We start from the raw sequence: 13,698 nt of genomic DNA, 5'->3' as shown, positions 1-13,698 counted from the left end.
CACTCTGTGAAACGTCTACAAATTGCTTCTGCAAAGCATTATAGGTTGTCAGACTAATGTAGTTGAAGATAATTTGGCCTTTCAGTGAATTGAACCTCACAGCACGATTATACTCCACAACCGAGTAGAGTGTCACAATTATTCTTTCATGCTGAATTACCATATAATGTCATGAGTCTACCTGTCATAAGTCCTGTAGCCTGGTTTGAATTTTTTCCCTAAATCCATGGTTCATGGCAAAAAAAAATAATAATAATATTTTTTGCTTCTAATGGAAATCTGATTGTTTTTATCAACAATAAATTTCATAGCAAATCAAAGGATATGCTTGGACAAACAATCCGATACTCAAGGTTAAAAAACACACAAATAATAAATTGCTGGTGTGTCATGTTCAATTTTTACTATGGCATTACACTGCAATAACCATAACAGGATCTAAATTGTTGTCAGAACATTAAACAAACCCCCATACTTCACAAAGGCATCCTGTCTGAGTAATTCATACAACGGAAACGACTATCAAATTTTCCACTGTCCCACCGCTACACCATACATCAGTGCAATTTTATGTATTTGGACAATTCGTTGAATAAATTACTTCCATCCTGCCTGCTCTTGCCACTTCTGCTAAGAGTCATACCAGTTTTAATTGTCTTTCTGTCTATACGGAGCCATTGTTTTTCTGGCCTTTTCCTGTGCTATTTCCTGAGCACCAAAATAAACTACAAACATCCACCAGAACTGGGGGCAAGGACATACAAGTGCCAGAGAGGGGTGTCCGCCACGTGACAGTGGCTGAACGCGTGTTTGGGAGCAGGGCACTTCAGGGCATTTGGTGGGGACGTGGTGTCTTTTCAACATCATCGCTCTAACTGAATGCTAGAGGCACCCCCAAACCCCACGCTCTACTATTTTCATTTGGTTGTTTACCTTCTTGGTTCCTTACCACATTCAACCTGACACAGGAAATAGGCTCAACCAGGTTCTATGTCTCAATTCCACTTATAGTCAGAATCCCACTCGCCAGCCAATTCATGGTTAACACTACAAGCTGCTGTCCTTTGATTTGTGACTCCCCAAGCAAGTGACAAGCCCACCTTTCCAGGATGGCTATCTACCTTTCATCATGTCGAAAGTACAGCTGCAGAACAAGGAACACCATAATGGGAGCAAATAAACTCTGTGTCTACAAGGTGGAGTTAATGACTTTCTATCCTGTGTGCTTCTCCACACCTTCAATAGGAAACTAAATTGACACTGACCAAAGGGAAGCAGATCAATTGGATGCAACTCTGTTTCCTAAGTAAGATCTTCTCAGGTTTGCCTGTGGTTGGCAACAGTGTATTTCTACCGCCAAAGTCAACCTCCTAGGTTAGATAATTTAATGGAAAGAAGCATGAGTGAAAGCCCCTAGGAACTCCAAGCTAACTTGGGTACCACTGTAAAAATCATTCCATCACCCATATTAGCAATGGCTAATAAATAACCACACACTGAAACCTCACCATACTGGATATTTGAAATCTGATGCTGCCAAAGAAACCATTTTATACTGAGCTACTTTTGCCATTTCCAAGAGGGACTGTCTCTAAAACAGATCCACTGTATACTCAACACTGCCCTCCAATATAAAGTTGGGTTTGTGGTTCCAGTTGGCTTGATTTGGCTTCTCGGGGTGATATAAGAGAAGGGGACCCCATTCAGAGAGGTTATTCCTGTCCTTGGGCACCCATGTTAATTCAGTAGCCTCACTGGGTAGTAGAAAGTAACTTTATTTATAACCCCAAAAGCAATAATAAACACAGAACTATGATTTACTCTGAACCTTCCTATTATTAAAACACTTTGTCTTATAGTTTTATTGATTTACAATCTGTCCTACTTACTTTTTTAGCATCTGAAAACAATCAAGGCACAAAGCTGCAAAATGTTTGGACATTAATTGTTAGGAGGCAGCATTTTATTCTAGGCAAGGGGTTTGAGGCCTCGACAGCGATGCATTCTGGTCCTGGAATGATTTATGGTCTTGTAGCAATAACGATGCACCAGGGCCATTAACATATTGGCAGGTCCTAGGATGGATTAGTGGCATTGATTATTTCATGGGCCACTGATACCCATTTGTTACCGGGAGCTCAAAGATGGCCTCTCCCTAACTGAAATCTTTTTATGAGCAGACAGCATTTTAAGTATTAGGAACCTGGGATTTGGGCCATTTTTTATCATCTTGCTGTCGCCTCACCTTAGCATGCAACCAAAAAAAAAAAAAAAAGGTGACAAAAAATTAAAGTTCATTCTTCACTACCAGCCTTAATTCCTCAACTCATCATAACCATGTCTTCTTTAAAAATTAATGATTGCCAGCATTTAGCCACTGGTTGTTGCTATGAAGATCTATGCAAAAAGCAAGGATCCCTATAGAGTCTGTGATATATGGAATACTCTTTATTACTACAATAAAACTTACTGACATTTCAATACTTCTGCAAATAGCATTATAGTATCAATCTTCTGAATTAGGTTGAAAATTAAGTTGTAAATTAAAAGAAAGTGTACTTTGGAATACAACATGATATGTCACCTAGAAAAGGACCTTTGTGCATAACTGAGCCAGGGAACAGAGATGAGCCCAGTGCTGCTCAAACTCTAAAGCCTGATCCAGAAACCCTAATGCTCCGTCACTAGGGACGTTTTCTTTGATTGTAAAAAGTCAAGGGATGTGGCAACAGCCTTTTATGAATACAATGAAACACCAAATGTTAATATATTTTTCTCTTTTGCCATATTCTTACCATAAATTTCAAATAGGGCACATGTAGAGTAATAAATTCCTCCTAAAATACACAGAAATTACACATACGCTATGTTTCTAATATGTATATACCCATATAAAAACTGTTTCTGTCTCTGTGCCACCAAATACAAAATTATTCCCATCTCTACCCACTCTAAGCCTGGTCTTCAAAGATGCTCAGAGCACCTGAGTCCCAATACATAATATTGTAATACCTTGCCTAGTTGGTTGCTTCTATCAAAAGCTTTATTCTGGACACTTGAAAACTGAAATCTAGGACATAAGCACATTATGATGGGAAAACACACACCTGGTTTTAGATATCAGCTTAGTGTGATGAGAAAAGCAAAGGTGACCCAGCCGTGGTGCAGGACTGCAGAAGGATATGTTGACCTGAGGAGTTGATGGGAGTTTTAGAGATATAATTATAGAGTCAAATATGAACCTAAATTTCTGGAGGATTCAGTTTGAGACACATATTTGACTTATTTCTGTGTGCACATTTGTAGAAATGATCAGAACTAAAGAAACATTCTGTGTAAATGAATAAATGCCCTCTATGATATTAAAAAAAAAAAGATGCTCAGAGCAGAGTTATCCATGGCATTAAATGAAATTCCCAAATCTTGGATGGCTTTGAAACTATTAAGTTTGAAGACTAATGTCACGCATGCTGTAAATTACAAACAGCCTCATATCAGAGCCCACATGAAGTGATTATGCAAAATACTATGGACTTTCAAACACGTATTTGTTGAAAAGTCAAACATCTTAAATCACTTCAACCTATCTTCCACAGCATTCTCTGTACCCACAATATGAGACAGCACAGTTAAAACAGGCCCATAATTTGAAACATCTTGATGAAAATCCAAACTAATTCCTGTCCACAGTGACTTCCCCCCACCACCATGGTTGCTCATGCTCCTTGGACCATTTCTCTAGACTGGAAGGTCTTTCAGGTGGGCACCTATTTCTCCTAGATTACACTGTCTTCATCTTCCAAGGTCTTCAAACAATAAGCCAGGGTGAGTAAATAGGTTTTTATCTGAGGAACCAACTCTACCCCCCTGGTCATGGCAGGCTGTAATGAGAAGGATTCAGAGGCACAGCTTTGGCTCAACAGGAAAAGATGCCATAATTAATTAGCCACATGGACTGACAGCACAGGAGTGAGAGAGATGGTCCAAATGCTGATAACTAATGACTCTGAACTCGGAAGTCAACACACTATCCTTAACTAACCTGAGGACCAGTCAATTAAGCTGAATACAGACTCCTACTTTGAGAGGATTTTCAATAATAGAATGGGCATAAGAAAACAAACTCATCTTCTCCAAGGGAGTTTTAACCATAGATCAAAGGTCTTTTCAGAACCAACAAGCATCATAAGACCTAATCCAAGTCTTTTATTTCACAGATGGAAAAACCAAGACATGCTGGTAAGTGATTCACATAAGGTCTCATTACTACTGGGGAAGAAACTAAATTCTAGGTTTCCTGCACTTGCATCCTCTCCACTATACCAAATGCTTCCTTTTTGTGCCATCTTATTCACTGCTTATTTTTCGTTCCTTCCCCATGTGTATAATTTTCATATTTTACTAAGGTTTCATGTACTATTGCAGACTTCTCAAATTTTGGATTATATGATGAGACATAAACTCAATAATCTATATTACCGCAAATTTTAAGAAAACGATCTTGGAGTATGATGTACGGTAATTGAGGGTTAAGTGGAAAACAACACGAAGAATTTGCCACTTTCCTTGTTAAATTTTGAATCTTATTTTAAATAGAGAAGAAAGATATTGTACATGTATATTTGAGATGTGCAGAGGAATTCTGAGCTTCAGCTTAATTTAAGAGGCCTTTACATTAACCCCCCAACATTAAAATACACAGAGAAAGGAACCCCTTAAGAACCCTCAAATGATCTCTACCATATCCAGCTTACAAATTAATTGGGAAAGTGGACCTTCCATTTCCCCGGGAAAGTCAAGTTCTCAAACACTCTTTACAGCTCTCTGTGATAGAACCCATGTGCTACCCATTCATACTGAGTAGATCATGGCCTTCCCAGGATAGCAAGGAGATGGAACCAGACCAGAGGGTATCATCACCTTCATTACCTCATCCAGTGATCTGAAAATGCTGTGTGAGAGCCTACGTTCTCCTTCAACATGCAGAAACAGATTCCCAGAAAGGTTCAGACTCCCTGCCTCCAGGGAGAATAATACATGACCTCCTGTAAGAGAACTAGTTTCTCTTCCACTTAAAAAGTTAAAAATTAAATCTCTTTCGGAGATGTACTCCACAACTTGGAAACAATTCTGGGTCACCACTACAAAACCTGAGAAGTTAGCGAAATTCTCTTGCAGATCTAACTTAATTTAAACACACCTAAATGTCAACCTTTTCCTTTTTTTCACTTCCTGGTTAAAATGCAAAGGCACCAGTTACCTTCTCAGGTAAAACCAACCCTATACACTGGTGGCTCAAATGGTAAAGAATCTGCCTGCAATGCAGGAGACCTGGGTTCTATCCCTGGGGCGGGAATATCTCCTGGAGAAGGAAACGGTAACCCACTCCAGTATCCTTGCTTGGAGAATTCCATGGACAGAGGATCTGGGTGGGCTACCGCCCACAGGGTCACAAAGAGTCAGACAGGACTGAGTAACTTTCACTTTCACATACGTCAGAAGAATATTCTTCTAGCTGCTCTCATTTAGGTAAATAAGGCCAACCTCATAAAGCTCTTCAGATAGATCATTTCATAAATTATTGTTATCTCTACAGTTCCTCTAGACTTGAGCCAAATTTCCTACATTCTTCTTAAACCCAATAGACCAGATGGCATTACAGGGCTGGGTGTTAATTGAAGAATAGCTTAACTGTTTGGACATGTTATGCATCTATTACCCAACTGTCAATCTTGTAATGTTTGCTGTATGACTACATCTTTGGGGAAATGAATGCCAAATGAAAATTTACCCTCCTCTATTTCTCTTTTTATTCTCTTTGGGCTCTTTCTGATGATTTGTTAGCCTGCTTCACTTTATTCCACAAGCTCAAGTCAGTCACATAACCAAAATTAACAACCAAGACCCAGGATAGGAGCAAATGTTTACTGATGGAGGTATCTGTCCTCTTTGAAATATTTATCCTTTTTGTCAGCAACCACCTATCATAAACATGACTGTTAATCCGGCTGCAGTAATAAAGAACACACAATGATGGGACGGATCCCATCAGTCCCAACAATACTGATCAGTCTCGTATTTCTAAATTCTACTTCTAATTCTTGGTATCCTTTTACTAAATACCCACTCTACTTTTACTGTAAAATCTCATTTGGTCATCTAAGACAGAAGTTTTGGATAAGAGTGAAGTGGACTTCTGTCCTGTTTTTGATGGAGAACCAAACAAGGTTCGTGAGAGGTGCTTAATAAACTACATGCAGACTAAACAAGTACGGGTGGGATTTCTCTAGTGGTCCATGGCTAAGACTCTGGGCTTCCACTGCAGGGGGTGCAAGTTCACTCTCTGGTCTAGGAACCAGAATCCTACATGCCACAGCCAATGATAATAACAGTGCGCTGCAAGACTGTTCTGTTTTTCACCCTCCGTGTACATGCCGTGTGCCATATCATCTTGCCACACAGGACCTCATAAGGACCATGGAGCATGGACTGAAGTGACAGGGGGCCAGTTCTGAACCTGAGCCCTACATGGACATGCATCTCCTCTGTGAGCCTCCGACATCTGAAATTAGAAAATCTGTGGGTTCCAGACAAAAGAGACACAAGGAGAGCAGCGGACCAGGGCACAGACCTGTTACATGAAGCAGGGCTTCCCCAGTGCATCTGCAGTCTTGAGATGTAGCAATAACTACTCATCACCGAATGCCACCAGGTGTTGAATGATTTGTTGAGAGGAGCATTGTTGCTGTGACGGCTCACATGCAATAGATGGTGCAGCTGAGGTTATAGGGTCATGTTTGACCACCCTGAGCAAAACTGACCATGTATACAGGAAAAGTTTTTTAATTACAATGTGTTCTTTCAAGTTCCTTTAACATATCCTCTAAGAATCTCTCCCTGCCAGCTGAGGACTACATTTTGAAACAATAAAATATTTTGAAAATCTACAGCTTAATTTCTTATCTAATAAGTAGGATGAACCTTGATCTCACCTATCTCAAGTACTGACCTTTACTCTGGGCTCAGAGCACACATGGGCAGGAACTCAACAATAAGGAATGACACTTCCATCATCCCCCATCAGAGGAATTGTTAGCAAGTGCCCATTTCCTACCCACACTTTCTTCAGGAAGACAGAACAGTGATCTAAGTTGCCCAGTTGGGTTAGCATGATGAGATACCTCCAGCTACTCATCACCCCACTTGCCTCCTGACCCACTGGTGCCCCACAAATGGGACACAAATGCAGACCATCCCCACAAGAGCCCAAATGCAGGAGGAAATTCTCTTCCAAAAGCACCTTGATGTGTCACCAAGGTGGCCTCTGCAGCGTGGCAATAAGAGCCACTGCCATTAAAGGCAAGTTTCCGTTTTACATGCTCAGGCCTTCTGCGGCAGGATCCCACGATTCCCCCAGAAGCTTGATTTACCATCTTGTCGCCCTGTTTTTATAGGGCTTGATTCTGCAAATGGAACTGATGGAGACCTCAACCACGAGTCACTGAGTCCTCGGGTGTAACTGCAGATTTACAATGCCTATTGAGTCATTCTGTCACACTCATGTCTTCTCAGTGCGCCCCTGGAGGGGACTCCCTAAGGCTTCAGATGAGATCTATTAGCTGCTTTCTCTATCCTCCCCCTCTACAAAAAAAAAAAGATGATTCTCCTCGTCCAAGTCCACTTTCCCTACCTGATAGCTGTCGATCCAAGAAGCCCTGTAAGGACCCAATGACTGATGGTGGGGACGAGACAGTCACATGTGGGAAAGCTCACCTGCAGGGTGGCTGATGAGGTATTGTGGGAGGAGGAAGAGGGGATGAGAAAGGGGAGAAAGAAGAGTGTCCTCTGAGTCACGTTGGTGAGATTTTCCACAGCTAATCACACACAAGATGGATTCACTGCTCACTGTGCTCTGCTTACTCATTTTTCATATTGTACTTTTCACTGATCCATCAGCCCGTCCCACCAAGGTCAAACGAAGGGAATGAGAGCATGCACACCACATGGAAATATATTATAAGCAGAGTCACTCACCTTTTACATGGAGCCAATGAGCTCCTGAAATCACCATTTATGAAGATGGACCTGAGCAGACAGCAGGGGAGGGGGATTCAGTCCCAAACGGAGCACCCATGCTCTCCTTTCCTGTGCATGGAAGACAGATGGAGGCCACGCCCTAGCTTAAACCTAGGCATGTGCAAGACTTTTAACCCATTATCAGAGTTGAAGTTCCACCTCTGTCCTTTTTAACAGAGTTGAAGAAGGTCTTTCAGACAGCATTTGAACACATCTTAAATGAAGTGCATTGGACAAAGAACTGTTTCAAGCACCCTCTAGGATGCTTTAGGTTGCAAGTAACAGAATATGAAACAAACAAAAGACTCGCTTAAACAATAAGGGTTTATTATATAACACCAAAAGAAATACAAAGTAAGATGCTTTCTAAGGTCAAGTCACCAGTTCATGCTATCACCACGGACCCAGGTGCTGCCCATCTTTCTGCTCTACCACCCTCAACACAAAACCTCCCCTCATGGCTTCTGCAATTCCAGGCATCATATGTAGACACAACCACAATTAGTGAAGGCTCTCTCTTTACTATTGACCATAATAAGATCATATGCCCATGCCCAAACCAATCACAGAAGAGGAGAAAAGAGTTGCTAGGACCAATCATGGTTCACTCTGAGACAGGAGGAAGTGCTTTCCATGATAGATCAGGAAGTTCTTCACTGATAGGAAGGGATAACTACATGAACAGGGAGGGCTCTAAGAACAAGTATAAGGGAGGAGTAAGGTGGTCACTGGGGAGGTCACCAATTCGCCCCAGAACAGATTCCATTTCTACCACAAGATTTTGTACTCAGTATTCCCTCTACTTTTCCCACTGTCTTCATGTCTTCCCTCCTAACATATCTAACAAGTCTCTATTCAAATGTTAAGTTATGCAAGAGACCTTCTCTGACCACTTCATCTAATCATTCTCTACTCTCCAGTTTTCTACATAACACTGTATGTGTATATACGTGTATTTATTTACCATCTGCCTTTCCCCTCTAAGGGCTTCCCTTGTGGCTCCACTGGTAAAGAATTCATCTGCAATGAGGGAGACTTGGGTTCGATCCCTGGGTTGGAGAATGGAAAGGGGTAGCCTTAAATTGAAGAAAGTGGGGGAAACCACTAAATTTAAGGGACTAGATCCGATAGATAGAGTGCCTGATGAACTATGGATGGAGGTTCATGACATTGTACAGGAGACAGGGAGCAAGACCATCCCCAAGAAAAAGAAATGCAAAAAAGCAAAATGGCTATCTGAGTAGGCCTTACAAATAGCTATGAAAAGAAGAGAAGCGAAAAGCAAAGGAGAAAAGGAAAGATACACCCATTTGAATGCAGAGTTCCAAAGAAGAGCAAGGAGAGTTAAGAAAGCCTTCCTCGATGATCAGTGCAAAGAAATAGAGGAAAACAATAGAATAGGAAAGACTAGAGATCTCCTCAGGAAAATCAGAGATACCAAGGGAACATTTCATGCAAAGATGGGCTCAATAAAGGACAGAAATGGTATGGACCTAACAGAAGCAGAAATATTAAGAAGAGGTGGCAAGAATACACAGAAGAACTGTACAAAAAAATCTTCATGACCCAGATAATCATGGTGGTGTGATCACTCACCTAGAACCAGACATCCTGGAATGTGAAGTCAAGTAGGCCTTAGGAAGCATCACTATGAACAAAGCTAGTGGAGGTTATAGAATTCCAGTTGAGCTATTTGAGATCCTAAAAGATGATGCTGTGAAAGTGCTGCACTCAATATGTCAGAAAATTTGGAAAACTCAGCAGTGGCCACGGGACTGGAAAAGGTCAGTTTTCATTCCAATCCCAAAGAAAGGCAATGTCAAAGAATGCTCAAACTATCGCACAATTGCACTCATCTCACACGCTAGCAAAGTAATGTTTAAAATTCTCCAAGCCAGGCTTCAGCAATATGTGAACCGTGAACTTCCTGATGTTCAAGCTGGTTTTCGAAAAGGCAGAGGAACCAGAGATCAAATTGCCAACATCCACTGGATCATTGAAAAAGCAAGAGAGTTCCAGAAAAACATCTATTTCTGCTTTACTGACTATGCCAAAGCCTTTGACTATGTGGATCACAATAAACTGTGGGAAATTCTTCAAGAGATGGGAATACCAGACCACCTGACCTGCCTCTTGAGAAATCTGTATGCAGGTCAGGAAGCAATAGTTAGAACTGGACATGGAAAAACACACTGGTTCCAAATAGGAAAAGGAGTACGTAAAGGCTGTATATTGTCACCCTGCTTATTTAACTTATATGCAGAGTACATCATGAGAAATGCTGGGCTGGAAGAAGCACAAGCTGGGATCAAGATTGCTGGGAGAAATATCAATAACCTCAGATATGCAGATGACACCATCCTTATGGCAGAAAACGAAAAAGAACTAAAGAGCCTCTTGGTGAAAGTGAAAGAGGAGAGTGAAAAAGTTGGCTTAAAGCGAAACATTCAGAAAACAAAGATCATGGCATCTGGTCCCATCACTTCATGGCAAATAGATGGGGAAACAGTGTCAGACTTTATTTTTGGGGGCTCCAAAATCACTGCAGATGGTGACTGCAGCCATGAAATTAAAAGATGCATACTCCTTGGAAGGAAAGTTATAACCAACCTAGACAGCATATTAAAAAGCAGAGACATTACTTTGCCAACAAAGGTCCGTCTAGTCAAGGCTATGGTTTTTCCAGTAGTCATGTATGGATGTGAGAGTTGGACTGTGAAGAACGCTGAGTGCCGAAGAATTGATGCTTTTGAACTGTGGTGTTGGAGAAGACTCTTGAGAGTCCCTTGGACTGCAAAGAGATCCAACCAGTCCATCCTAAAGGAGATCAGTCCTGGGTGTTCATTAGAAGGACTGATGCTGAAGCTGAAACTCCAAATACTTTGGCTACCTCATGTGAAGAGCTGACTCATTGGAAAAAGACTCTGATGCTGGGAGGGATTGGGGGCAGGAGGAGAAGGGGACGACAGAGAATGAGATGGTTGGATGGCATCACTGACACAATGGACATGAGTTTGAGTGAACTCCGGGAGTTGGTGATGGACAGGGAGGCCTGGCGTGCTGCAGTCCATGGGGCCGCAAAGAGTCAGACACGACTGAGCGACTGAACTGAACTGAACCCACTCAAGCATTCTGGCCTGGAGAATTCCAGGCCAGACTGTATAGTCCATGGGGTCACAAGGAGCTGGACACGACTGAGCAGCTTTCACTGCTTTAGAACTATCGTATCTCAATGCCAGAAGAAACGTCTCCAAATGTTAAGCCATCGAGTAGTGAGGGAACCATTGCTGGGGACACACAGAGGTTTGGAGGCTGAGGGTCTCCGTGGCACCTACTAGAGTCAGAGTAACTCCACTGTTAAGGTTTTGCATCAGCTATTTTTTTTAAAGCAAGTTCTTCTGCAGATAGTTGAACTAGTCTAACTCCATTCCTCTCATAGAAAAGGATATTAAGGCTTAGATATGTCAAGTGACTAGCATCCTTCACAATTCTCTGCCCCATGGTGTTTTTCATATCCCTTTACTGGCAGCCACACCATCAGGCTCAGTTCTATCAGTGAGCTCAGACCCATGGGAGAAGGATAAGGAGGCTTTATCTTGTTCAGCTGAGCTTTATTCAACTTTTTAGGGTGTGACAGAGTGATGTGTTCGTGCTTACTAGCAGACAGTTGCATATCTACTGCCATTCACTTTCCCCAAATGCCTAGTCATGTAGAAAATGTCAGAAACTGCCCACTGGAGAGTGTTCTGCTACAAACTTCTTAGTACTGGTGAATTGAGGAATAGGTCTATAATGGTATACGTTCTACTGGTCCATTACTGGGAAGGTCAAAGCAATTCTGGAACTTGACTTTTTCAGTTTTAAAAAAGAATGTTGAGTGAGTCAAGACCTAAGAGTTCTTAGAGCTCTATCTAGTTTGGGTTCAAGGAAAACACAATGGAAAAGAGTAACATGAGTCTGTCACATTGAAATCACTGCTATTAGGAAATCATGTGGGGTTTGGATCATCAGGCTTCATGAGAGAAGTGAAATTTGAGCTCTCCCTTGAAGACAGGGGGCTTCCCTTGTGGCTCAGCTGGTAAAGAATTCACCTGCAATGAGGGAGACCTGGGTTTGATACCTGGGTAGGGAAGATCCCCTGGGGAAGGGAAAGGCTACCCACTCCAGTGTTCTGGCCCAGAGAATTCCATAGACTGTATAGTCTATGGGGTCGCAAAGAGTCGGAGACGACTGAGTGATTTTCACTTTCACTTTGAAAACAGGATTTAAATAAGCAGAGGAAAAATGGGGCGAGCATTCCATGAGGGGGATGGTATGAGAAAAAAGATGGGGGCAGGGAAACAGAAGAGTAAGGGGACTTGTTTCACCGGTGTGGTAGAGTAGAGAAGTAAGACTAATAATACTAATGACATTGAAATATTGCAATAACTTAATGAACTTATACTCTCTAAGGGTCTAGGAAAAAGTCACTCTTATAGGGCAGAACTGGTATTCTGAAATCACTTAAATCAAGTGTTCATAAACCAGGAATAGATGGATAGATGCACAGATGGATGAATGGAAGGGAGGAAGAAAAGGCAATTTAAATTTAATTTAAAAAATAATAACCAAATTGTCGTTGGGATTGACATATATATACACTACTGATGCTGTGTATAAAATAGATAACTAACGAGAACCTACTTTACAGCACAGGGAAGTCTACTCAATGCTCTATGGTGACCTAAATGGGAAGAAAATCCAAAAAAGAGGGGAGATATATATATACACACACACACACATATATATATACACACACGTACAGCTGATTCACTTTGCTGTACAGTAGAAACTAACATACATTGTAAAGCAACGATACTCCAATAAAATTTTAAAATAATAGCAATAATAATAAAATTGTCATCAATTGAAAATTAGATCAAAGTTCATCACAGCTCTGTTTATACGGGGGGCTGGGGTGGGGAAGTAACCTACGCTGCCAACAATAAGGGACTTGCAAAGGAAACCTGGACAAATGAGCTGTGCCTCCAATAACCACGTTTCAGAAGGATTAAGACATGAGAATATGCTCAAAAACATACTGATACTGGCAAAAAACAATCAGGAAACGATTCTAGTTTTCAATTATATAATGTATACTTGTTTTTTTCTAAAAAGACTGAAAGGTATACAACAAAATATTAGCAATGGTTAATTTCCAGGTGGTGAAATCACAGATAATTCTTTTCTTCAGAATTTTTTTTTCAAACTTTCTACAGTCAACATGTATTGTATGTAGGACTGGGCAGGGGGATTGAAATAAATTGAGAGGTATAAAACAAAACTGAGTGAGCCTTCTTTTGTTTATTGCTAATCCAACTTTAAGGTTCAAAAGTCAGGATATTTAGAGGGATGCATCAGAAATATCCAAATGAACTCCAAAGGGACACAGAGGGAAAGGTATCACGTCTGTGGCCCACCTCGCAGAATTCATGGCAGAAATCTCACCCTATCCTCCTCTATCAGAATCTCTGAGGAGATGGGGCTCAGGCTCCTATAGCCTGCTTCTAGGAAGCGCAGGTGTAGTGATTCTTAGGACATGTGCTGAAAACCATGGAAGCCACAAAACTCAGAATAATGGCA

General features: G+C 41.3%; 1 protein-coding gene across 2 annotated transcripts in view; it reads right to left on the bottom strand.

The window, feature by feature from the left end:
• LRMDA (leucine rich melanocyte differentiation associated) overlaps positions 1 to 13,698 on the bottom strand; it is a 1,194,775-nt gene that overhangs the window by 893,601 nt on the left and 287,476 nt on the right. Inside the window, exon 1 of one of the 2 annotated variants that reach the window (XM_061405858.1) lies at positions 4,930 to 7,104. The exons of the other annotated variant lie outside the window; for it this stretch is intronic. Within the exon in view, the coding sequence (XP_061261842.1) occupies positions 4,930 to 4,982 (53 nt within the window). The 5' untranslated portion in view covers positions 4,983 to 7,104. Of the gene's footprint in view, positions 1 to 4,929; positions 7,105 to 13,698 lie in introns of those variants that run through there. 2 annotated transcript variants of the gene reach the window in all.

This window comes from Bos javanicus, chromosome 28 (assembly GCF_032452875.1).
Source record: "Bos javanicus breed banteng chromosome 28, ARS-OSU_banteng_1.0, whole genome shotgun sequence".
In the NCBI taxonomy this organism is placed as follows: Eukaryota; Metazoa; Chordata; class Mammalia; order Artiodactyla; family Bovidae; genus Bos; species Bos javanicus.
This window is presented reverse-complemented; position numbering and strand designations above follow the sequence as displayed.